The sequence below is a fragment of the Salvia hispanica genome, chromosome 1, assembly GCF_023119035.1.
Source record: "Salvia hispanica cultivar TCC Black 2014 chromosome 1, UniMelb_Shisp_WGS_1.0, whole genome shotgun sequence".
NCBI lineage: Eukaryota > Viridiplantae > Streptophyta > Magnoliopsida > Lamiales > Lamiaceae > Salvia > Salvia hispanica.
The window spans coordinates 48,328,705-48,351,271 of record NC_062965.1 but is presented as its reverse complement, the minus strand read 5'-3'; the positions used below and the strand labels follow the sequence as shown (position 1 = coordinate 48,351,271).

The 22,567-nt window shown below is 33.5% G+C and overlaps 2 protein-coding genes across 3 annotated transcripts; one reads left to right on the top strand and one right to left on the bottom strand.

The window, feature by feature from the left end:
- Window positions 1-3,701: 3,701 nt before the first annotated feature.
- Window positions 3,702-9,135, bottom strand: LOC125201743 (signal peptide peptidase-like 4). Of its 2 annotated transcripts, XM_048099981.1 has the most exons (14): window positions 8,852-9,135; window positions 8,083-8,241; window positions 7,854-7,965; window positions 7,388-7,507; window positions 7,065-7,216; window positions 6,784-6,966; window positions 6,443-6,477; window positions 6,087-6,249; window positions 5,558-5,611; window positions 5,008-5,100; window positions 4,769-4,911; window positions 4,259-4,329; window positions 4,090-4,173; window positions 3,702-4,008 (listed from the first exon to the last, which is right to left on the bottom strand). In XM_048099981.1, the coding sequence occupies exons 1-14, from the start codon at window positions 8,984-8,986 to the stop codon at window positions 3,899-3,901; spliced, it is 1,614 nt and encodes a 537-aa protein (XP_047955938.1). In that variant the 5' UTR covers window positions 8,987-9,135; the 3' UTR covers window positions 3,702-3,898. The 2 variants fall into 2 exon arrangements, with proteins under 2 accessions (XP_047955938.1, XP_047955939.1); XM_048099982.1 differs by lacking the exons at window positions 8,083-8,241; window positions 8,852-9,135 and having other exon boundaries at window positions 7,388-7,565.
- A 7,324-nt stretch (window positions 9,136-16,459) lies between these two features.
- LOC125201109 (conserved oligomeric Golgi complex subunit 7) lies at window positions 16,460-21,468 on the top strand. The gene is made up of 10 exons (XM_048099034.1): window positions 16,460-16,812; window positions 17,181-17,270; window positions 17,367-17,486; window positions 17,572-17,673; window positions 17,802-18,082; window positions 18,191-18,336; window positions 19,263-19,461; window positions 19,738-20,407; window positions 20,626-20,958; window positions 21,032-21,468. The coding sequence occupies exons 1-10, from the start codon at window positions 16,528-16,530 to the stop codon at window positions 21,308-21,310; spliced, it is 2,505 nt and encodes an 834-aa protein (XP_047954991.1). The 5' UTR covers window positions 16,460-16,527; the 3' UTR covers window positions 21,311-21,468.
- The last annotated feature ends 1,099 nt before the right edge of the window (window positions 21,469-22,567 follow it).

Genomic DNA, 22,567 nt, shown 5'->3' with positions numbered 1-22,567 from the left:
TCATCTTCCTTGAAACGGATAGAGTAATAAATATTCTAAGATAGCAAGAAGAAGAAGAAATTGGTAAGATATTTTTTCTTTAACCAATTACTCGAGAAAAAAAGTATAAGATGGTGAGAGCACTACTCCATCTCATCCTGGTGGATTTGAATTCAGAAGTATATTATACAAGTAACTTCTCTATTTACTAGTATATGAGAAATATAAATTTCATAACACTGGATATAAATTTCAGTTTTGCCACTTAATATATGAGATACATTGTGATTACACACCATCCATACATATTCCCTCCATTTGATAAAAGAAGTCTCATTTTTGCTATTTTATTTCTTTTGTTAATAGAAATTTCATTTTTTTTACTATAAATAATAAATAAATTTTATATTCCACTAACTCATTTCATTTCACGTAAAATCTCATTGCCATACAATTTTTATTATTATTATTATTGTTGTTGTTGTTGTTTAATATGGGCATGTATTGTTGATGCACGTTACTAAATAATCGTCAATTTAATCCAAGAGTAGTTGCCGCTTTACTACCTAAATTCTGCCTGGAATTTTGTTTTCTTGATGTATAGAACACACAATTTAAAGATATACTATTTCTTCTTTGACAGTATTTGAAAAAGAATAAATAATTTTCAAAAGTTTTTTTCGTATGCTTAAAATAGTCCTACATGATAAGTTGTTGGACGAAAGCTTTCTTTCTTCATTACTTATAGAAAACGCTGCAATGTTTGGTGGCCAAATTTAATTATACAACTAGTAGTCTAGTACATTTAATGGGTGTTCCCCTCCACCCTCCACCTCCCCTAAAATACGACGTTCAATTTCTTTCATAAAATATAAGTAATGGAATTGAAATATAGTGATATATATATTTATTACAGTATGTAAATTAAGAATCATTTATTCAATTGATCTGGAAGATCCACAAGAAATTAATGCATTGTGCTTGCCAAATGAGAATTCCGCTTCCTCAAAATGCAGTTAGTTTTTACTGTAAATATAATGATTTTATACATTAATTATAATATTAGGCACTCTGATAGTAGTACATTATATACAACTAGTATCACACCCGTGCGATGCACGACATGTTAACTTTCTGTTCGACTAATTTGAGTTTTGAGCTCACATTTATGAAATGAGAATAATAAATATGGAGTATCATTGTATCAATTTATAAACTCAGAAATGTATAATTGATAACAATAGAGTAATTATTATACAAATAAAAACGTATATAATCATATATGTTGTGAAACTAAAACTGTACACAAAACACACATCATTGAGAAAACTTTTCGATCTCTACCAAATAATGATCAACGACAAAACCATATATAATGATCAACTTTAATGTTTAATAAATAAAATACGGTTCACTATATTATGAGTTTTAAAATATTAAAATTTTTTGTTACAAAAAAGTGAACATTATTATATAAAAGTTGGCGCTTAAAACGTAAAATATAATTTCAACATAGGTTGATTTTTAGTACTTTTCACATTTTAATAAAAAAAAAGTACAAACGTATTTGTTAACTTTAATACTTACATGCGTGAAAACATAGCAATTTACAAATACAAATAAATGAACAAATCAAGAAACCACCGATAGCCTTTCATTATTTAAATAAAAACATAACACAAATATAGCGATAAAAAATAACTTATATTACTACATAATGATTTCAGAATAATATATTATCCACCCTAATTTTTTTTGTTATTTTAAAAACAACTAAATAAGTTCAAAATAGGCTCAAAATTAATTTAATAAAATTAACAATTAAAGTAGAGTTTTAAAAACAAACTTTTTCAGAAAATAAAATACAACTACCTTTTTAAATTGTAAACAAACAGAATTTACTAATGGAGAATAATTAATTCATAAATTCAATTGTTGCTAAATATAAATAGCCTCAGTAGTCAGTATATAGAACATAACATGTGGCCAAGCGATTATTCTGGAAAATCAAATCAAATAAGAACAGAATTTAGAAGAATTTCATTAGCATGAAAATTAATCAATCACAAATCTTTTACTAATCAATTACAAATATTTAACAAAGTTGAAACATTAAGGGTTTCCCTATATCCCCATTGCAACACCACCTCCCAACCTAAATCATGGAATGACGCTTCCACTGGCATTCCACAATGGCACGCCGACACAAGATAAGAATTGGATGGTCTTTTAGGGTACCAACGACCGTCCTTTTAAATCTCACCGATTCAAGCAAAGTAGCCTTAAATCATAAATTAAATCTTCGCCAAAATTTTCATCGCCACTATGATATGCGCTGCGAGGCTCGAGTTTGATGGAGTACGCTAACACAACGATCACTTAGTTGAGAAAGTCGTATTGTTTTTCTATCGATATTTAATTTATAAGAGCAGAATGGTTTGAGAATGTATGATGATTGAACGATACTTATAGAGAAGAAAATGTTGCAAGCAATATAGAAAATTAATGAGATGAATATGTGGGAAGTAGAAAGGGCTAGAAATTCATTGACTTTTTGTAACCGCAAGTTTAATGCGCAAAGTTTGACTGACCATTATTATTAGTGATTGCAATTGCATTAAAGTTATTATATCAAATTGCTATGATGGAATTCTAATCGTAAAATACTCATGCAATGAAAGGTAACTGCCGTATTAAAATCATTTATTATTTTGAAAATTTCCATAGTTCCATATCGTCATCTATGTATCATATTGGTGTAGTGAACGGTAATATGAATTAGTTTATTGCTTAATTCATGAGGTAACTAACCGCCGTACTAAGCAAATACTTAAATTAGTCCAAAACTTGTGAACATTTCAATTTTATACCTAAAAATTCATAAATATTCTAAACTATGGCCAAAACTCGTCTTTTATATATATATAGATTCTAATATCATTTGGTTAAGCCATAAAAGTCATAAATCATAAAAGTCAACTAGAAATCCATTGTCTACAAGCATAAGAGATCTAATTTTTCTATACATAAAAAGCACATTATGCAAAGAAATTTATTAAGTCAAATTCACATTTTCTTTTTCTTACCACACTCAACCTACAAGATGATCAGCTCAAGTTTTAGGCTTAGTAGTGTTTTGCTAATCATATTTACTGATAAAGTGACATGATAGTTAATCGAATTAGCCAAGACAAATTACAATCTTCATTTCTAATTTTTTAACGTTGTTTGTAGTATTAAATAAATTTAATATATAATTAAATTAAATTCAACTAGGTGCAAATTTGCTCAAATCATACTTTTTAAGTATACAAACCGACACTTTGTACTGGTGAATTATAGGTTGAGTTATGACTAGTATCCTATAATTCACCAAGCAAGATTGTGAGAGCATTAATTATGTAGAGGCTTATCATAGTTTCAAAAACATTAATATTGCACCTACTTTAATCTAATTCAGTTGGTAGCTGGGGTGTCTATCGTAGATAATGTTCATACACAGAAATTTTATTGAAAACGAAATCAAATTTGTGGCTATCTGTTTGATAGAGTTTAATAATTATTTTTCATTTTATATTATGAGAAATACCTCAAAGCAACACTTAGTTTTTCTCACCCTTTATTTAAAAGCTACAAATAAATAAATATTCCTAATTGTACCAAATTGTTTGGTATTTAAACAATTGTATAACTCATACTTTAGATCAAACTTGGCGAAGGTGTAAAATGAAATATTATGAGTTTATTTGATTTAAGTTTAGAGGTACATATCAGAAAGTCAGAAAACAAGAAGCATTTTACACCTATCCGTAGTGGTACACTAAAGCCTCTACACAAGAGAACACCTAAATCTCATAGAGAGCATGATGTAAGGGGGTCGCTCGCGTCGCCAAGAATCGTGTTAATGGAGTCGAAACTGTCATTGTTCGTCCTGTTGGAGCCGAACGTGCGGACATGGTCTGTAAGGCTCCCCGACTGTCCAAAGATGCTTTAGATCACCTCTCTTGTTCGCCAGCACTATCAGAGTCCCTGAAAACACAAAATTATCGTGTGTTGATTATGTGAGACATGCTGATGAATTTGAATTAGGACACGGGGTTTGAGTTTAACCTAGAGTGAAAGGGACAATGTATAGTAAGGCAGGCTGGCCATGTCCATCCATCAGATTCAGAGCCACATAAGTAATTAGCAGACCTGTTGCCAGTAATTTAAAAAATGCAATAATATCAGTAAACATCTCTCTCTCTCTTTCTATCTCCAACGAAGAATGATCGCTTACCTAAACCATAAGCCAGCATTGCCCACAGGAAATATCCAGCTTTTAGGCTTTTATTAGACAGCCAATCATACCTGCAAGAACCCATGCCACGCGGTTAAAAGGTGAAGTTTTCGCCTTCATGCATATATTTTGCAGCAGACCATTAAATCTCAGCCAATCATAGACTTCCAAAATACTATATTTGGTGAAAGCTTGTGAGGTGTGTGCAATATGAGCATGAGTTGTCATAGGTTTGCGATGTTTCTTGAAGTGAAAAACCCAAACATTAGGTGAAGTTACTACTAAGCCATGTTATTGAGGAGAAAATGTGAGGTCTCAAAAGAAAACTAGATTATGAACTCTTCAAGAAACTCGGGGTTAACCATTTTGGCAAACTCTTCAAGAAAATGTGTCATATGGGGATGGATGTCAAGTAGTTGCTTGCAATAGGGTCACGGGCCCTTATCCCAGTAGGCCTGGGGCGTAACAGGATAAGAGACAGGAACGAGAGTTAAACATGGTGGTTCAAACCTTAGGGAAAAGGTTACTAGCAGTCCAGGTATGATAATATCACCAAATCCGATGATACTAAATCCACCCCAAGGATCGAACATTCGAGGGATTTTGAGTAGCATGGGAATACCATCTTCTCCACTTCCGTCACCACGAGCTACCTACAAGAAAGAACCAAGAACACAGTTATAAGGCAGCTATCGAAACTGACAAAACTTTATATCCTGCTTCATTTCAAGATTTGAACAATTGCTCACCACTATCATCACGCTCTTATGGAACCACCGTTTTGACAAGAAAACCCAAAAGATGTCGTACAAGAACGAACAGCTCAGTAAAACTGTTCCAACCTGAGGAATCCAAGGATGGACTGTGATCAGATCAAATAAATTCAAGAAACACATGTATCCGGATAGATTATTTTCAGCCCGAGCATGTTTTGTTTGATTTTATGGCGTAAAACACCCTCCGTTGTTTAAATATCCAGAGAGCAAAATGTTGATACTTCGTGTAATGTATAATAATACTCAAAAATTTCAGAGATAAATTTACAGGTATTCCTTTTTTTTTATAGTAGTATATACTATTTTTATGTTTCAGAAGGGTGGTGGGTCAGGCTTGTTCAGGAATGGTGTTTTCCCTAGACAGTTGACACAAAATCAAGAAATAAATATCCCGTTACAAGAAAAATAATACTAGTAGATAGAAAGCAGGTAGATTAAAATGCTTCCAACAATAGCTTGGTGATTGCATCAAAGAAAAAGACACTATCTAGTATAAGTGTATAACATGAGTCTCGATAACCACCTTGAGATTTGGAATGCGTACTATTTGGAGAACAGTTATGATAAGCGCAATTCCCTGTTACAGTGATAAATTTCAAGATCAGCCAAACAATTTAGTAAATAGCATTCATAATCTACGTCAGAAACAACATAGTATATAAATTTTCATCTTCTTGAGAAACAAGTTAAGCCATGAACTGGAATGGAATGGCAAGTGAAACTAGTTTGATTCCTATAGCATGAAGTTCTACTGCAGATTGACTTCTCAAAGCAGAAGAGAAAAAGGCAGCTTATGAGCAAATTTACGACAAGCATATTTTGGAGCTGTCTTATTTTCTAAATGTAGCATTTATGAGCAAACTCGCATGAATCAATGAACGCAAACAATTTTGCTCCTCCTAATCAACTATCATATTTTACTTTTGTTAGCATTTGAGTTTAACACGATTACTAAGCATAGAATTTTACGTAATCTAATGAAACTTTTAGTGCTATTTGGATCTCATTTTAATAAAGCAAACAATACTGACAGACAGAAATATCATTCTTACAAGTATATCTTGGCCAATCCAAGCGATAGAGGCACTGCGGTACACTGCCCATAAAACAGAAAATGCTACGCAAATTGGAGAAACAGCGAGTGTCAGATATGATACAGATCCGAGAACAGGTATTTTGACAAACGACTCTGCAGCATGTTCAAACCATCTGAAACTATATTTCAGTAATGTAAGTCAATGCTATGAGAACATAGGATTGCAAACGTATCGAGCAAACAACAGTGCAGCTCCTCTGCTCCACAAGCAAATGCACACCCAAACTCAATCATTAGACACACACATCAATCCATGCATACACCACACAAATATATTAATTAAGCATAAGTTAAAGAACAAATATAACATACCAGGCTAAAATGGCCACTAGACAAGTTTGCAACCCCTGTGATACAAAAACAAATGAAATCAGTGTTCAGTTAAAGTCAGACGTAGCAGCCAATATTCTCATGAATTAATCAACGAAAGCAAGCTAGGTGCAACATAATATACCCCAATAAAAAAAAATTGTCAAATGAAATATTGGAGTACAGTGAAATTCACATGAAGACACAAAAATGTCAAAAAGTTTTCGTGGGTCACTTCAGAGAATCTAATGCATAGTTTGAGCAATAATCATGCATAACCGAAAATCTATTCACTGGCATGAAAACCCCACAAAGAACTTAGAATGTCAGAAATGATATCATACCTCTACACCACCTATGCAAAACACAACCACGAGAATTTCAATGAACCAGTAAGACATCAACTTGTAGAGCATAACCAAGAAACAAGAGGCAAACACGACAAAGAAAATTGCCGAGGCTGTGTTGATCTCGATTAGACCACTTGAATGGTGAGTATCGCTGGTTAGGTGTTCATCAAAACCATCCTGATAGGTTAACATTAAACATCAGAACTGCACGAGGACCCTTATCTTTCTTCTATTATTAACAACGTAAGCTTATACTGTACAACGCCCTGCACTACCTTTAATAGCTTGTCGTGCTCAATAGCTGCTTCTCTAGCACTCCATGCAGACCAATAAGATGCACACAAGACAGTGCCGACAGCCATCAGCCATAAAAACACTTCAGCAACATCAACCAATGGGCGTTTTGGCGAGTAAATCTGGATGGAAACTGAAAATAACACCTAGATCGTGAATGGATGCAATAGACGAACTGATGCGGACAGAGAACATACAACTACATAAACCTTGTAACACAAGCATCTTGGTGGCATAAACAAATCCGTGAGTAAATATATCAGGTGCTATTCTAATGATCAAAACTTTGGAGGCCAAAGCTTACCATGCGAACTGTTTTTCATGCTAACTTTCAAGCTCCCACCAGCATCTTGCGGAAGCATGACTACTGGTATGCCAACATCTACAACAGTCTCATTTTTCTCACACACCATCTTGAAGAGATCTGGATGACAGCACCATCAGGAGGGAACCATGAAGTATCAGCAGCGCAATATCAACATCTAATTAAGTTTAGTTGTCAACATTATAGTAATGATCCATAGATGAGTCCCTATATAACTTTTAGTGGACACTGGAACGGCGTATGAGAGGAGTAACGAGAATATCACAATATTTAGAAATGAAACCAGAGATTACTACTTAAGAATCATGTGCATTTCTAAAGAATATCTGCTACGGAAATTAATTCATTTAGTTAGAATTGTGAAAGGTGTTCAGCTAACCGGAAAGCTATAACTTTATCATGGTCCTAATACAAAAAAAATGTGGTATGCTGACTGAGAATATACCTGTCTGATTGTTTATGATGATTAGAGCTGAAGCACCAGCGGCTTCTGCAACTTTTGCTTTTGTAACAAAACTGCAGTTCCCCCGGTGCACCAAGATAGCCTCACCAGTCAGCTATGGAAATGCAAAACGGATTAATAAGCCAGGTATAAATGGCAGCTTTTAGAAGAACGCCACAGGAAAAGATAAACAAATAGTCACAACAGTTGCAAATGTAAACGAGAAGAATACCTTGTTCCTTGGTGTACTACAACAATCAGGAGGGTCTGCAAGAGAAACTATAATCTGGTCGGCACGCTTCTCCTGTGACTCCAATGTCGGACCAAATCGAGCACCGATACCAACGAATTGTGTTACCTCAACACCATCTAGCCAAATAGGGACTTTAACCTATTGAACAGCAATGAACTGCAACTTCAGCTGATCATATTCACATAAACTAGTGGAGGAATTCGGCTTGGATTTCTTCAAATTTCATTCCCTTTAACAATTCATAAAGATCTATGATCCCACTAATACCAACAATTCATAAAGAAAGTTATATCAACTTCAGCCTAAACTATTTAAAACAAAATCTTTTCACACTATTCCTAATACCCACCTTTCCTTCTCCATATAATGACTAACAGACCAACACACAAGATTCAAAAACATCATAATTATAGGCAATAGGAATACTAATATAAAAGACATAGTAATAATTAAATAGCAAAACAAAATCTATACTGAATCAGACCTTTAATTATATCATATAAAAACACAACCAACTGTAGAAAGTAAAGCCCTCCCCAGAAACAACCTTCAACAATACTCCCATCAGCCATAAGTACCTCAAAAATCAAAACTTGCAACCAACCACCAAGAAAAAAACATCAATTATAAATAAAATCCGTTACCTTGTCCAATTTTTTATAAGAAAAGTTGAATTACTTTAGTGAAGGAAATGCAAAAAGGCAAAAGCTTTAAACTGCCAAAAAAGTAAGAAGAGAGAGAGAATTACCAGTACGAAATTGTTGTCACAGCCAGGCTTCTTGGGAGCAATATCATCTTGGTGAACTATGTCGCCAGCAAAGACGAGGGAAGAGGAGAGGAAGAGAGCAAAATGTGAGTAGAGAAGTATGGTCCTGAGGTCCATGAATTGGGGAAAGGGGGAAAATATCTGAGGTGAGAGAGATCAATTGGGTCAAATGGGGGCTTACTTGAAATCCAATTTTCTGGTGATATTATTGTTGAGATGCGAAGTAGTGGGAGACAAAAAGCATGAGAGTTGAGATATGTACAAAGAAATGAGAGGAAAAAGGAGAAAATTGGTAAGGGACTGTTTGGCACTATCGCATTTTCTACTCTGTCACGACGGGAGCGCCACGTTGCGACCGTTAAAACCGGTTTTGACTTTTCACTACAGCCGCCTTCCACTCGTCGCGGAAGTCAGCGTGCGCCCAACGCGCTTCTGTAAAATGCTACTGCGATTTTGACTCTTTGATTTAATAATGTAATAAAAATTTGTTAAAATAGGTAGAGATGAATGTATAAGAATTGTAGTAATACTACTCCATAATCCAATTTTTTTTCATATTTTCTATTGAAAAATGATTTATAAATATAATTGATTTAAAATAAATTACATACTAATGATTTTGCAATAATATTTATAAAATGTAATTTAACTTAAGTATTTTCATATTTAAAAAAAGATTTTTTTTACTAAATATTTCTTAATTAATGCGAATCAAGCTCGAAATCCCATAAAATTTACCATAAAATTTTCATATCATTTCTTTCTTATTGCTACATAATAATATAACACATGATATTATGAATTTTTAATATAATTCAATTAAATCTAAATAATAAGGGCATTATGCACATGTACTGTTTACGTACACTTCTTCTGTTCACTAAAAATAATCCATATTGGATGGCACGCAACTTGAACTTTTGTATTGTAATCCTGTTAAACTATGTTTATGGATCCTAGTATTATTCTAGTGTTGTCTTAGGATTAATGAATTTGAAATTAATATTATGTGATAAAGATTAGATCGTTGATTTTGAACATGAAAATAACAATTATTTTTAAGTTGATAGCTAATGAATACACTTCCTCTAGTAAAGTGAATCATGATATCCACTAATACTATTTCAATTATTTATCTCTTTTATACTAATTTCGCATTAAAAAATTATATCTGTAATAATTTTTCTTGAAATGGTATATTATACATAGATGGGAAAATAATAACTTATGTATGTTTTGGAATGGCCTAACGCTAACAACGTACAAACTTGGTAATTCTTTAAATCAAATTTATTTTTTTCCAAATAATTTATCAGTAGTCTTTGTAGTTTGTTTGGCATTGAGTGACTGCATGTTTTCAATAATCAATAGGCCACTTTCTCATGTTGAATCTTTATACTGTGATCCTCTTAAACTATATATAGTTTTATACTTTTATGTGTTTATATGCATGGTGGTTATTTTTTAATGTCTTAAGTTGAAGTTTGCTTCAGCGGCAATCGGACATCAATTCAAGTGAATAATCTATGTTAATAATCATATAAAATAAATTAAGTGATAGTTTTTTCAATTACATTAAGAGCTATCTACTTCAAATTACAAAAGTTTATGCAAATCTCTCTTAACAGTACAATTTCCATATTTTAGATATATATATCGATTAAAATAATAAATATACTGTATATAATTAGAAGAATAAAAAGAGTACAAAATTTGACTGTTCTTGATTCGTTTGAATAATGTAACAAAATTGAAATTTATTGTAAAATTAATATTCCAAAAACAGTTAGTAGTTGAAAAGTTAATGTGTCGGCGTCAACAAATTAAATGCGTTCGATATAGACAAATTTATTAACTTCGATATTTATTTATTTATTTTTAACAATAAGAACTTTGTTAACAATTTTGCAATAAAAATCATGTCAAATATAAAATTATCTTTTTCGTCCTATCAGCGTTGAGTCTTTTATGACAGAAAATGAAAATTAAGAATAAATATTTAATAAGTTAATGTTAGAATTAATGGGATAAAATTTTCAAGCCGTGTACAAGCGCTACTCTAACTATTAGTACAATCGAAGAAAAATAACAACAATAAATGGAATGAAAATTACAACATAAATAATGAACAAACTGAACTATAAATCGAGTCGAGGAAAGCCCTCCTTCCGCAAGACAAATTACGCTCCGGCTAGTGCTCACGGAATGGCGTATTGCCCCCAAAGATAAAATAACTTCCTTCTAGCATGCAGAAGCACCTCAAACCCGCTAGGCACCGGCGAACTTGATGGAGTTCTGAGAATCAAGCTAGACAATGCTCCTATAATGGCTAGTGCACACTATGATGTAGAGAGATAGAGAGAAGAGATAGTGATTTTGTTGGTATGTTCTCCTCTCCCGAACTCTACCTATTTACAGGATAGGAGAGGCCACCTCCAAAATCTTAGCATTAAGAGATACCATAAACCAATTGGAAGTTACGCTGGATGAAAAGCCAAAGGTTTGGCCACATCAAAAGTTTCCCTCATGTTACACGTTTAGTTAAGAAAATAAAGTTGAATCTTTCCTGATAGGTATGAATATTAAGAATAAATATTTATTAAATTAGGAAAATAAAGTGAGAGAAAATAAAATAAAAAGTAAAATAAAGAAGATTAAATGTGTTGGAAATTGTCATATGACGCAATTATAATTGGAAGATCGAAAAAGAAGTTTTAATAAAAATAGCAAATCATATATTAATTCATAAACAAGTAATACTAATCACCGACCGTGGGGTGCAATCAAGTGCGGTGGGAGTGGGAGTGAACGGAAGCGCGTGGCAGACAAAATAGGCATCACCGGCTGAGGCGGTGACTACTCCGTATTTTCGGCCGTACAGATGAGGCGGCTCATTAAAGCTCATCTATGTAATAATTTCATGAGATTCAGGTTTAGCCGTACACTTGCTTGCTATCCATCACATGGTTTCCTTTTTTAATAAAATAAATAAATCCGTCTAATTTTATTTATAGTATTACGAATTAGTTTTACTACTATCAATTATTTAAATTAATTATGAAATATGAAATACCTACAAAATTTTTATATCTATATACTATGTATATTTATCATTACTTCTTAATTTTTTTTTACAAGATAAATCCTGATTTATCACATGGATTCTTTGGCCCTCTACTGCTCTACATAATGAAACCATTTTTTTTATTGTGAGGTACTCCCTCGTTCTTTATCATATTTCTTTTTGGCATGAAGTTTAAGAATAGTGTGTTAATTGGTTAGTAAAAAAAATAAGAGAGAATTAAGTAATAGAGATAAAGACATAATAAAGTATAATACTCCCTCTGTCCCACTAAAAATGAAACGTTTTCCTTTTTGGATTGTCCCATTAAAAATGAAACGTTTCTTAAAATAGAAATAACTTTATTTCTACTTTTTCCTCTCTCTTACTTTACTCTATCTTCTTTAACTCACATAACAACACTACATAAAATCTTGTGCCGAAAAGCAAACGTTTCATATTTATTGGGACGGAGGGAGTAAAAAATTACTTTTTGTTAAAAATAGAAATGACTTAATTAACTTGAAACTTTTCAAAATAGAAAAAATGACTATATTAACATGGAATGAAGGGAGTACTAACTATGTAGAAGGGTGATTACGGGTCTAATTTTTGGGTGAAATTTGTTCTATCCACTTTTATTTAGTTATATATCAAATCAAATTATTTGTTTTGTTGAAGATGTATATGTATCATCTACCACTTTTGCCGTACGCAATTTTTTGTGGTGGAAATTTGAATATCATCGATGGATAATGTAATCTTCATGTCGGATAATTATATTATCTCACTGTGCAAATGAATTATCCCATGCAAAAATTGGACTAATGTAAGTTTTCAGTTGGACAAAAATTAATTTTATATACGGACAAAAATTGTGGCCACCATATAAGTTGATAGATTTTAAATGTCTTCACGTACACCTTATCAGCATTTGGTGGATATTTGTACATTTACATTAACTCACATGTACATGTAGATAATTGTACATTTACATTAGCTACCTTCTCGCAAAGAAAAGGTTGAAACTCCACAGCCAATAGCCCCTCACATCCCGCTCGATATTATTTGATGGATGTTCAATCAGAGTACATAGTAACCCGCTAAGGGAGTGACGTAGTCCACTGTCTTGCCAGAAGCAAAAAAAAAAAAAACATTAACTCACGTCTACATTTTCATGGATTTCTCTTTGTTACTATTCTTTTACCAAAGTGTTTAGTTCGTAATAAGTTTATCGACCTATTAAATGAATTTTGGATTCATTTGTGGCATCAATTGTTTCATTGCTCATTGACGTCGTTGTTCGTCTTGTTCCACTGTGAGTTGTTGTCTTCCAAAGCTCAAGGATGTTGAGTTGTGTGTTTGACGTTCCCTCTGCAAGCGCAAAAGGTTCCACCCCAATAATTTGTTACACCCGACAAATGATCGCAAATCAAAGACTAGCTTGTATATTTGAGCTTTCAAACTCATAAATCAGGTTTCTTATGCTTCTTATGTATCGTGGAGAATATCATTGGGGTACGTTCCTCTTTGCCTAACGAGGATTGTATCACTCACTTCTTTTAGCTACTACTTAACATTGATACACTCCTAGTAGAAATGTTCAAAAACAGTGTTAAAGAATCAAATATGCAATTGCATTATATATCTAGTTCATTAGAACTAACTAGTATCAACCCCCGTGCGTTGCACGACCCATTGAATTTTATTCACATAAAATTAAAAGGCCAATTAAATAAATAAAATAATAAAGATAAAATTATACAAGATTTATAAATTACAAATAAAATTATATAAATTTTATAAAAGTAAATAATATTTATAAACTAAAAAATAAATAGAGACAAACATAAAAATTAAATAAATAATATTATTAACAATGTTAAAGACTTTATTGATCATGTAATCGAAACACAGACAGTAACTGACCCGTGTTCAATCTATTATCAATCCAACCTCCCATAAAGGTGAACTCAACAATATAAAAGAATATTTTTCAAATAATGAACACATTTGAAGTCTTTAGAGAATATTAAACCTTGAAAGACAACATAAGCAACATACATCTTGAAGAATCTTATTATTCTACCCTTATAACAACATAAAATTTTGGTCTTTTGGTTTTAAGATGATTTCCCCAATGGTTCTTTATGCCAAAAAAACATTCCATAAAAACAAAGAACTTATGCATGGCATCGTCAGTACTATGCAAAACAATATACATAAATTTTATTAACACGAATTTAGATAAATCAACAAAAACAAAATGTTGGAAAACAAAAGAAAAAAAACCAATGAATTAACACTTACTATGAATCAACAATTTTAATCTATATAAGTTGAGAATTGTCATGTGTAATAATCTTTCCAGAGTCAACAATTGCTCGAATAATACATATAAAAAATAAAAGCAACAACAATGTTAAAAAATAAATAATGATATTATAATTTAGAGATATTTAAAAAGTGTCAAACAGTGCATCCTTTAAGACAATGTTATTACACAAATAATAATAACAATAATAAATATTAATACAATTGCAACAGTAGTACTAAAATAGGGAGTACTAAAGAGTGGCTTTTCATCAGTTTTTTTATCTGCTTGATTAGATCATTTGTTTTAAATGTATACATAAATCTTGAAAACTTGGAGTCGTTGACTTCAGATATTCGTGTTCTAGAGCACATAGTAATTGTGAATTCATGATCTGCTTGATTAGATCAATTGATTTAAACATGGCTTGAATCCTAGTGCCCTACATGGAAAAAATAAACAATTAATGGTTTTAGATAAATAGCTAAAAAAATGTAATAAGATAAGAAACGAAACACATACCACACGGTCGTGGAAAATACATTCCAATGAGATTACATTGGAGTTTGTCTCCACGTTGAATGAATTCATAAACACACACGCACCGCATCGAATGACTGACAAAGTATTGCACCGTACCGCATCAAATTCTTTTTTTTGCAGTATATTTTGATGCAATGAGGAAAGGCAAGAAAGAAGTGAATTATAATCTTGCCCATGCTACATATTTATAGAACAATATTGAAGAGTCCTACTATTTTGGATGTTACAAACCCTATGAAATTATTATCATAAATATAAATATTCACCTATAAATTTAAGTTTGTAACGGTTGTAAATCATTTAGTATTATTCAATTGAAAACCGTCCATTGGCACAATCATAAAATGTTTAAATTAAAATTCAATATTTGATTACTTATGGAATTATAACATAAAACGTCATCTACCAAATTTGATAATTTTTAGTAAAATATTCTCATATCAATTTAAGCTAGTAACGGTAATAACCTATTCTTTTTATATAGAGTGTAACTGTATTGACTAATTATGTTTAAATTATGCTTAAAATTTATAAATATTCAAATTTATACTCAAAATTTATAAATGTTCAAATTTATACCCAGATTTCATAAATATTCAAATTAAGGCCAAAACTCGCCTTTTATATATGTATAGATATGAAGATTGCTATTTGTAGTTGTAGAAAGGATTAGGCTTTTGGCCAAACCCATACAATTTTGGCCCCGAGACCAACGTAATGCGATTTCATTGATACTTGAATATTCGATACGGTGAAACCATGGATATAAAGTGATATTTTGGTAAAACGTCAAATTAGAATTAGGATAAAAATAACAAAAAAAATTTAAGCGTTAATTGCTTATTAAATTTCGAAGAATAGGTAATTTTCGGTTTGTCCCAGACCTAAAATTTGAATGATGATCGCAAAGTTTTAAAAATTTTCTATTGCCTTATTTGACCAAATTTATTATATTTTTTTGTTTTTTAGGTCAAAACTATTAAATTCAATCTTCCATATCGTAGCAATAGTACACTTTTACGTTTTTATCTTGGGATCATCAAAATTTTACATGTGTACACAGTACACTAATTTAACATCATTTTACTTTATAAAGAAAATAATTACTATGAAACAATTGAGAAATTTCAAAACTTTATAATTTTTCATTTAAGTTTTAAAAGACAATGGTAAAATCAAAATTAAACCAAACTTAGTGGTATTGCATTTAATTGATGGGATATTGACATCTAATATCACGAAACTTTCAAAAAGTTGAGTTTTTCCCACGAACTTTAAAATTGACAAATAATATCACGAACTTTATCTTGAGTTTGTTTTTTCCCACGAATGAAAAAATTCATGTTATTTTAATAGATTGAAGAACAATTTTTAAGGGTGTGCTTCAAGAAAAACTATCTTCAAATATTGAAAAAATTGAAACTTTTGAAATTGTTGTCGAGAAATTACGAAAAAAAATCGGTATCATAGTATTATTTGTGGGAATTTTTTCATTTGTGGGAAAAAAACAAACACGTGATAAAGTTCGTGATATTATTTGTCAATTTTAAAGTTCGTGTGAAAAACCCAATTTTTTGAAAGTTTCGTTATATTAGATGTGAATATCCCTTGATTAATTAATTTAAATAAAAAGCGTTGATGTGAAAACGCGATTTGAGCAACAAATCTTGGTTCCAGCCGGTGGAGCTGCACAATCCCTCACGATTTGATCCGTATGAGAAAAACAGCAAACCCGGCAAGATGATGGTGGATCTCAGCTCCTTCTCGGAAGAGAAATTCGATCCTAAGAAATGGATCAACAACGCCGTACAGCAGCGGCACCCTCAGGATCCCGTCGAAAAGCATCTCGTCGATCTGGAGATGAAGCTGCAGATGGTGTCCGAGGAGATCGCCGCCTCTCTCGAGGAGCAGAGCTCCGCTGCGCTCCTCCGCGTCCCCCGTGCCTCCCGCGACGTCCTTCGCCTCCGTGATGACGCGCTCTCGCTCCGCTCATCCGTCGCCAGCATACTGATCTCGCTCAAGAAGGTACTCTCATTTCTGTCGCACGTGTCTATCGTCACAATAATGTCGCTGGAATATAATATTTCAATTCAGTTTAGCTTGAAAATCCGAATTAGAGATGAATGTATTCGGATGAATGCGGATTTGTGTTTACTGATTTGGAATAGTTACCAACGAAATTGGTGAAAATCAGAGAAGCAGAGTAATTTGAAGTTGCTAATTGAGTGTGAATTCGCAAACGAAAATAGTTTGTTTACTGATTTAGAACGTTTTAACATGAATCTGGTGCATGCGTAGCAATCCTAGTACTTAATCCTAGAATTGTTTGCTGATATGATCAGGAGTAGTTACCTAGTGTAACATTTTTGTGTCAATTTTATTTCGTTCTGTAGGCTGAAGGATCCTCTGCAGAGTCAATCACCGCCCTTGCTAAAATTGATACAGTCAAGAGGAGGATGGAAGCTGCATATGAGACATTGCAGGTCTAGTTATGATTTAAATTTCTTATTTAGGACTCTCTCAGCTGTTGGCTATTTGTTTCTTGTTGGTCAGTGGAAGTTTTTTCTGTTGTTGAACAGGATGCTGCTGGATTAACACAACTAAGCTCAACTGTGGAGGATGTATTTGCCAGTGGCGATCTCCCACGAGCTGCAGAAACGTTGGCTAACATGAGACATTGTCTTGCTGCTGTTGGGGAGGTATTCTTTTCCTAACCCGTGCAATTGTTTTGTTTGTTGCTGAGAATCTGCGAAAGAGTATTGATCAAGAATTTGGGATGATTAGGTTGCTGAATTTGCTAATATAAGGAAGCAGCTTGAAGTTTTGGAAGATAGACTGGACTCAATGGTTCAGCCTCGTCTCACAGATGCATTAAACAATAAAAAGGTAGCCTACATAATTGTATTTTACTTCTACAGGTGAATAGTTATTTTTTCTTGGATAGTGTTTATCCGTGTCAATTTTTACTTGACATGGAACTTGATTCCCTTTCTGACTTTCTCTTTCTCTTGTAGGCTAATGTCGCTCAAGAAATGCGGGGAATCCTTATTAGAATTGGGAGATTTAAGTCTCTAGAGAATTACTACACAAAAGTCCACCTCAGACCCATAAAGAAGCTATGGGAAGATTTTGACTTAAAGCAACAATCCAATAAACTTGCAAATGAGAAGAATGAAATGGAACAGTTCTCACGTAGTGTGGATTCAAAATCCAATGTGCCAACACTATCTTTCGCACAATGGCTTCCAAGTTTCTATGACGAGTTGCTACTTTATCTTGAGCAAGAGTGGAAGTGGTATTACTTGTTTACATTCGCGTATTGATTCTTATTGCATTATTTAGTCTGGCGTTGTGTTTGACTCAAGTAGGAGATATGTTTTATGAAATGCTCATTCCTCTTCAGGTGCATTCTTGCTTTCCCCGAAGATTACAAAACTCTTGTTCCAAAATTGTTGACTGAGACGATGGCATCCATCTGTACAAGTTTTGTAACCCGTGTTAATCTGGCTACTGGAAATGTTGTCCCTGAGTCTAAAGCATTGGCTAAAGGTTATTCTCGATCTTATTTGTTGTATTCAGTTTCTTTCTCTGGAATTATTATGTTACAGTTATCTTAAGCTCAGAATGTTGATTTGCATCTTAACTTTGTTTGAAAAAAATGGGCCAACTCCTTGATGCACTAAAGTCTAAAGTAGACAAAGATCTTATCGCTTGTGACATTACCCTTTCCCAGTCAAGTCTGATGAAACACTGGATCCCACTGACATATATTTATGCAGTTCTTTAATTGTAAATTAACCATTTTTTACCTTTATAAATTTGGATCTCAAGCTGTAGCTTAGTAAAGAACAAATCAGTACAATCTACAAACTAAGGAAATGGAAATGGATGTTGATGGTCTTAGGCAGTTTACTTCTAGCTTTGCAATGTTGGCATTGTTTGATTGCTCATTCTCTTTTGAATCCTAAGTTAAAAATGATTGGCTATTTGGCTGACTAGTGGCAATTCTTGGAGTTATATTTACAAAATAATTGTTTGTAAGCCTGCACAAATTTAAGAAAATGGTAAATTCATAAAACTTGGAAAAAAAGCTACTCTTTCTTTCCTCTTGAATTTGAAGGGGAGGAAGTAGCTGTGATATTTTCCTTTAGTTAGTAATACACTCTTTTTCTTTTACTTTCATCCCATTGAAGTAAACAAAGCCTTAGTATGACTTAAAAAGGTATTGGTAGGATCATAAGCTGGTGTCGATGAAGTTACTGTTCATTTAACTGGTGTACAGATTAAATTGGTATCTTTCCTCTTCTAAGGATGGTGTAGAATCATAAAGATGGCTTTAAGACTAATGATACATGTGAATTTGTGAATCTATGTCTGATAAATTCCAAGTCAATCATCTGACCTTTGATTTGAGCTCAATATTTTAGTAAATAAGTGTAATCCCATATTGATTTCTTCTTGCCCCTCTCTTTCAGGTGTATTAGACATCTTATCTGGTGATTTACCCAAAGGTGTCAAAATTCATACAAAACATTTAGAGGCTCTGATAGAATTACACAATTTAACTGGGAGTTTTGCCAGAAATATTCAACATGTGTTTGCAGATTCAAATCAGCATGTGTTATTGGATACACTGAAAGCGGTCTACTTGCCATATGAAACTTTCAAACAAAGGTAGTCCATTCCGCACACATTTCTGATAGGCTAGTATTATGAAGTAACTGTTTCTCCACGCCTCCAGTTCCTTGGTTTAACTAGGTAGATGTTTGGGTTAAGATGACAACTTCATATACGAGGATGGAAATTATATGCCGGAAACTAGATTTATATTTTTATTAAATTTACTGAGGGGAACATTGTTATGGAAGATGATTCTAGTTTTATACAATGACCAATGAATATTTAATTTTATTATTATAAATACCTTTATATGCAAAATTCCTCATGTAGATATGGGCAAATGGAGCGTGGTGTTCTGTCTGGGGGGATCGCTGGTCTTGATCTTAGGGGAGTTAGTACTCGCATTATTGGTGTCCAGGGAGTTGAACTCAGCGAAACAGTGAGAAGAATGGAAGAAACCATCCCACTAGTTATTCTACTTCTTGAAGCTGCCATGGAAAGATGCATCAATTTTACTGGTGGTTCTGAGTTAGATGAACTAATTCCTGCCCTCGATGATGTAACAATACAATACATAACCATCCTTCAGGAAAATCTGAAAGCATTAAGAACAGTGTGCGGAGTGGATGTAAATGTGGATAACGTTGTAGGAAAGAAGGAAACTGGGTCAGACAGACATGCTCATAAAGTTGATTTTGGTTCCAATGAGGAGGAATGGTCTTTTGTTCAGGGTGCTTTACAGATTCTCACCGTTTCAGATTGCCTGACAAGCCGAATTTCAGTCTTTGAAGCTTCCTTGAAGTCCACACTTACTCGACTGAGCACTAATCTGTCATTTTCCGTGATCGGTTCAAATCTTGACCAGAGCCAATCACATTTGGATGACAATGATGGAACTGGGGGTTCTTCAACAGCAGGAAAAGCTTCCTTGGATGTTGCAGCTCTCCGGTTGATTGATGTCCCTGAGAAGGCTCGGAAACTATTTAGCCTCTTAGAACAGGTACTTGCCATCATTCCCTTAATCTTAAGATTTGAGGAAACAACTTTTTGATGCCACCTTATATTGTCTGACAGAAACTAATCATAATCATTGATTTACTTTCTGATATACTTCAAAAAAGGGCTAAAACCTACCAACCTAAAGAAACGAGTTATATTGATCACATGCAACATAGAATAAGTGCTTCTTGCTTAACGAGTTTCCCTTGGTTCTTGTAGTCCAAAGATCCCAGATTCCACGCACTTCCACTGGCTTCGCAAAGAGTAGCAGCCTTCGCTGAGGCAGTCAACGAGCTAGTCTATGACGTACTGATACTAAAAGTGAGACAACACTTCAATGATTTGTCTAATCTACCAATATGGTCTTCTGTTGAAGAAGCTAGTGCTCACCGTGTTCCAAGCTTTAGCGCCTACCCTCAGTCTTACGTGAACAATGTCGGTGAATACCTTCTTACCCTACCCCAGCAACTGGAGCCCCTTGCCGAGGGTATTTCCAACAGTGACACCAATGCTGAGGATGCACAATTTTTCGCAACTGAATGGATGTTCAAGGTAACTATACTCGCTTATTTACTTTGTACTCAAATGTTAAACCCAAGTGTCTCATCAGGGTATGAATCTGTAGGTTGGTGAGGGAGCTGCTGCTCTTTATATAGAGCAGCTGCGCGGGATCCAGAAGATCACAGATCGCGGAGCACAGCAGCTATCAGTGGATATTGAGTACTTGAGTAACGTGCTGTCGGCTCTGTCAATGCCAACTCCCCCAGTTCTTGCCACATTTCAGACATGCTTCTCAGCGCCAAGGGATCAGCTCAAGGATATTGTCAAATCGGATTCTGGAAATCAGCTAGATCTTCCCACTGCTAACCTTGTGTGTAAGATGCGTGGCGTCAGACTTGATTAGTGCTCATCATCGTCAACCTTTTCCAACTCGCTTGAATGACGATTCCATTTTTCCCTCATACATTAACTCTTATTGTATGAAATAGAGATTATGTGATTGTAAAAGTGCCAATATTGGAAAAGCAGCTCTGCCAAAAAATAAATTTATTTTTGTGAGAACTCTATGAAGAAGATATGTTGGAGAAAGGATATCTAGAATTCAAAAGTTAATATTGCTAACTGTTAGTAGTTCTTAAAACCAAAATAATTGAGCCAGATAATAGTTTGTTCACCTAGGAGTTAAAAATATTGTTTATTCAATTACACAATATATATTGAAAAATGTGTGGAAGGTTAGAAAAAAAAAAAGAAAGAAAAACCATTATTTGACTCAATTCCAAAATGATCACACTAAAAATGCCCATGTTTGCATTATTAATAAATTAAAGTAGGAGTACATTTTTATGCCATCTTATTTCCGTGTAAGCATATAAAAATGGGTAGTCACAACGAAAAATATTTTCGTCCTGCGTTTCATGTGCAGTAGACCAACATCGTTGTCTGCCCTGTTGAGCACCGGACCTCATAATTCATCGGTACATGCGGCGGCAACGCCTTCTGCCATTGGAGACTTCTATTCAGTTTCCGGAGATTCGAGGCAATGATCTTATAGTATGTCTATTTAGTGCTAGCTCTTATATTTCTTTGTTTAGCTCTCTATGCAAGATGCTTCATTGAACACTATTGTTTTGAGTTTTGACCACATCCAGTTTAGGTAGGGAAAAGGTAGTTCAGGATTGCAGTTTGCTTAAGATCAATAAACTTATAATCTTGAGTGATATTGTGTCCGGCTCCGGCAGGATATAAAGGTTTACTGATCAAATATGAGATTCATCATTGACTGAATGTTTAACTTTATATGATCAAATGAGACCTAGTAGTATGTGCGGCTTTTATTAAGCCGCACACTGGTGCCATACTTCTCTTATGATGTAATCTTTTCTCTTTCAATTTTTTGGATTTTGATCAAAATATGAAGTGATACAAATTTTCAGCAAGAATAAAATGTTTCATCTATTATTACCAACAAATCTAAATGAGGCTTCCTTTAATTTGTTTCACTAATTCTGTTGGACTATCTGTTTACTCATTGCTCGTCTTCTTAACAGCTCGAAAATTTTCATCGACGGTATCAAACTCCATGGCTCATACTCAGTATTTAATAACACAGGTTAGTTTCCTATGCATGGAACGTAAAACTCTACTGCATTTTGCATAT

Bases quoted from the DNA above. Each gene is read 5' to 3' on its own strand.
- LOC125201743 (XM_048099981.1), bottom strand. From the start codon at position 8,986: ATGGACCTCAGGACCATACTTCTCTACTCACATTTTGCTCTCTTCCTC. The intron at 7,508-7,853 runs GTATATTCTCAG...GCTGTCATCCAG, and splicing joins CATCATAAACAATCAGACAG to ATCTCTTCAAGATGGTGTGT. The intron at 4,330-4,768 runs GTTTGAACCACC...GGGTTCTTGCAG, and splicing joins CTAGTAACCTTTTCCCTAAG to GTATGATTGGCTGTCTAATA.
- LOC125201109 (XM_048099034.1), top strand. From the start codon at position 16,528: ATGATGGTGGATCTCAGCTCCTTCTCGGAAGAGAAATTCGATCCTAAG. The intron at 16,813-17,180 runs GTACTCTCATTT...TTCGTTCTGTAG, and splicing joins TACTGATCTCGCTCAAGAAG to GCTGAAGGATCCTCTGCAGA. The intron at 17,674-17,801 runs GTAGCCTACATA...TTTCTCTTGTAG, and splicing joins ATGCATTAAACAATAAAAAG to GCTAATGTCGCTCAAGAAAT.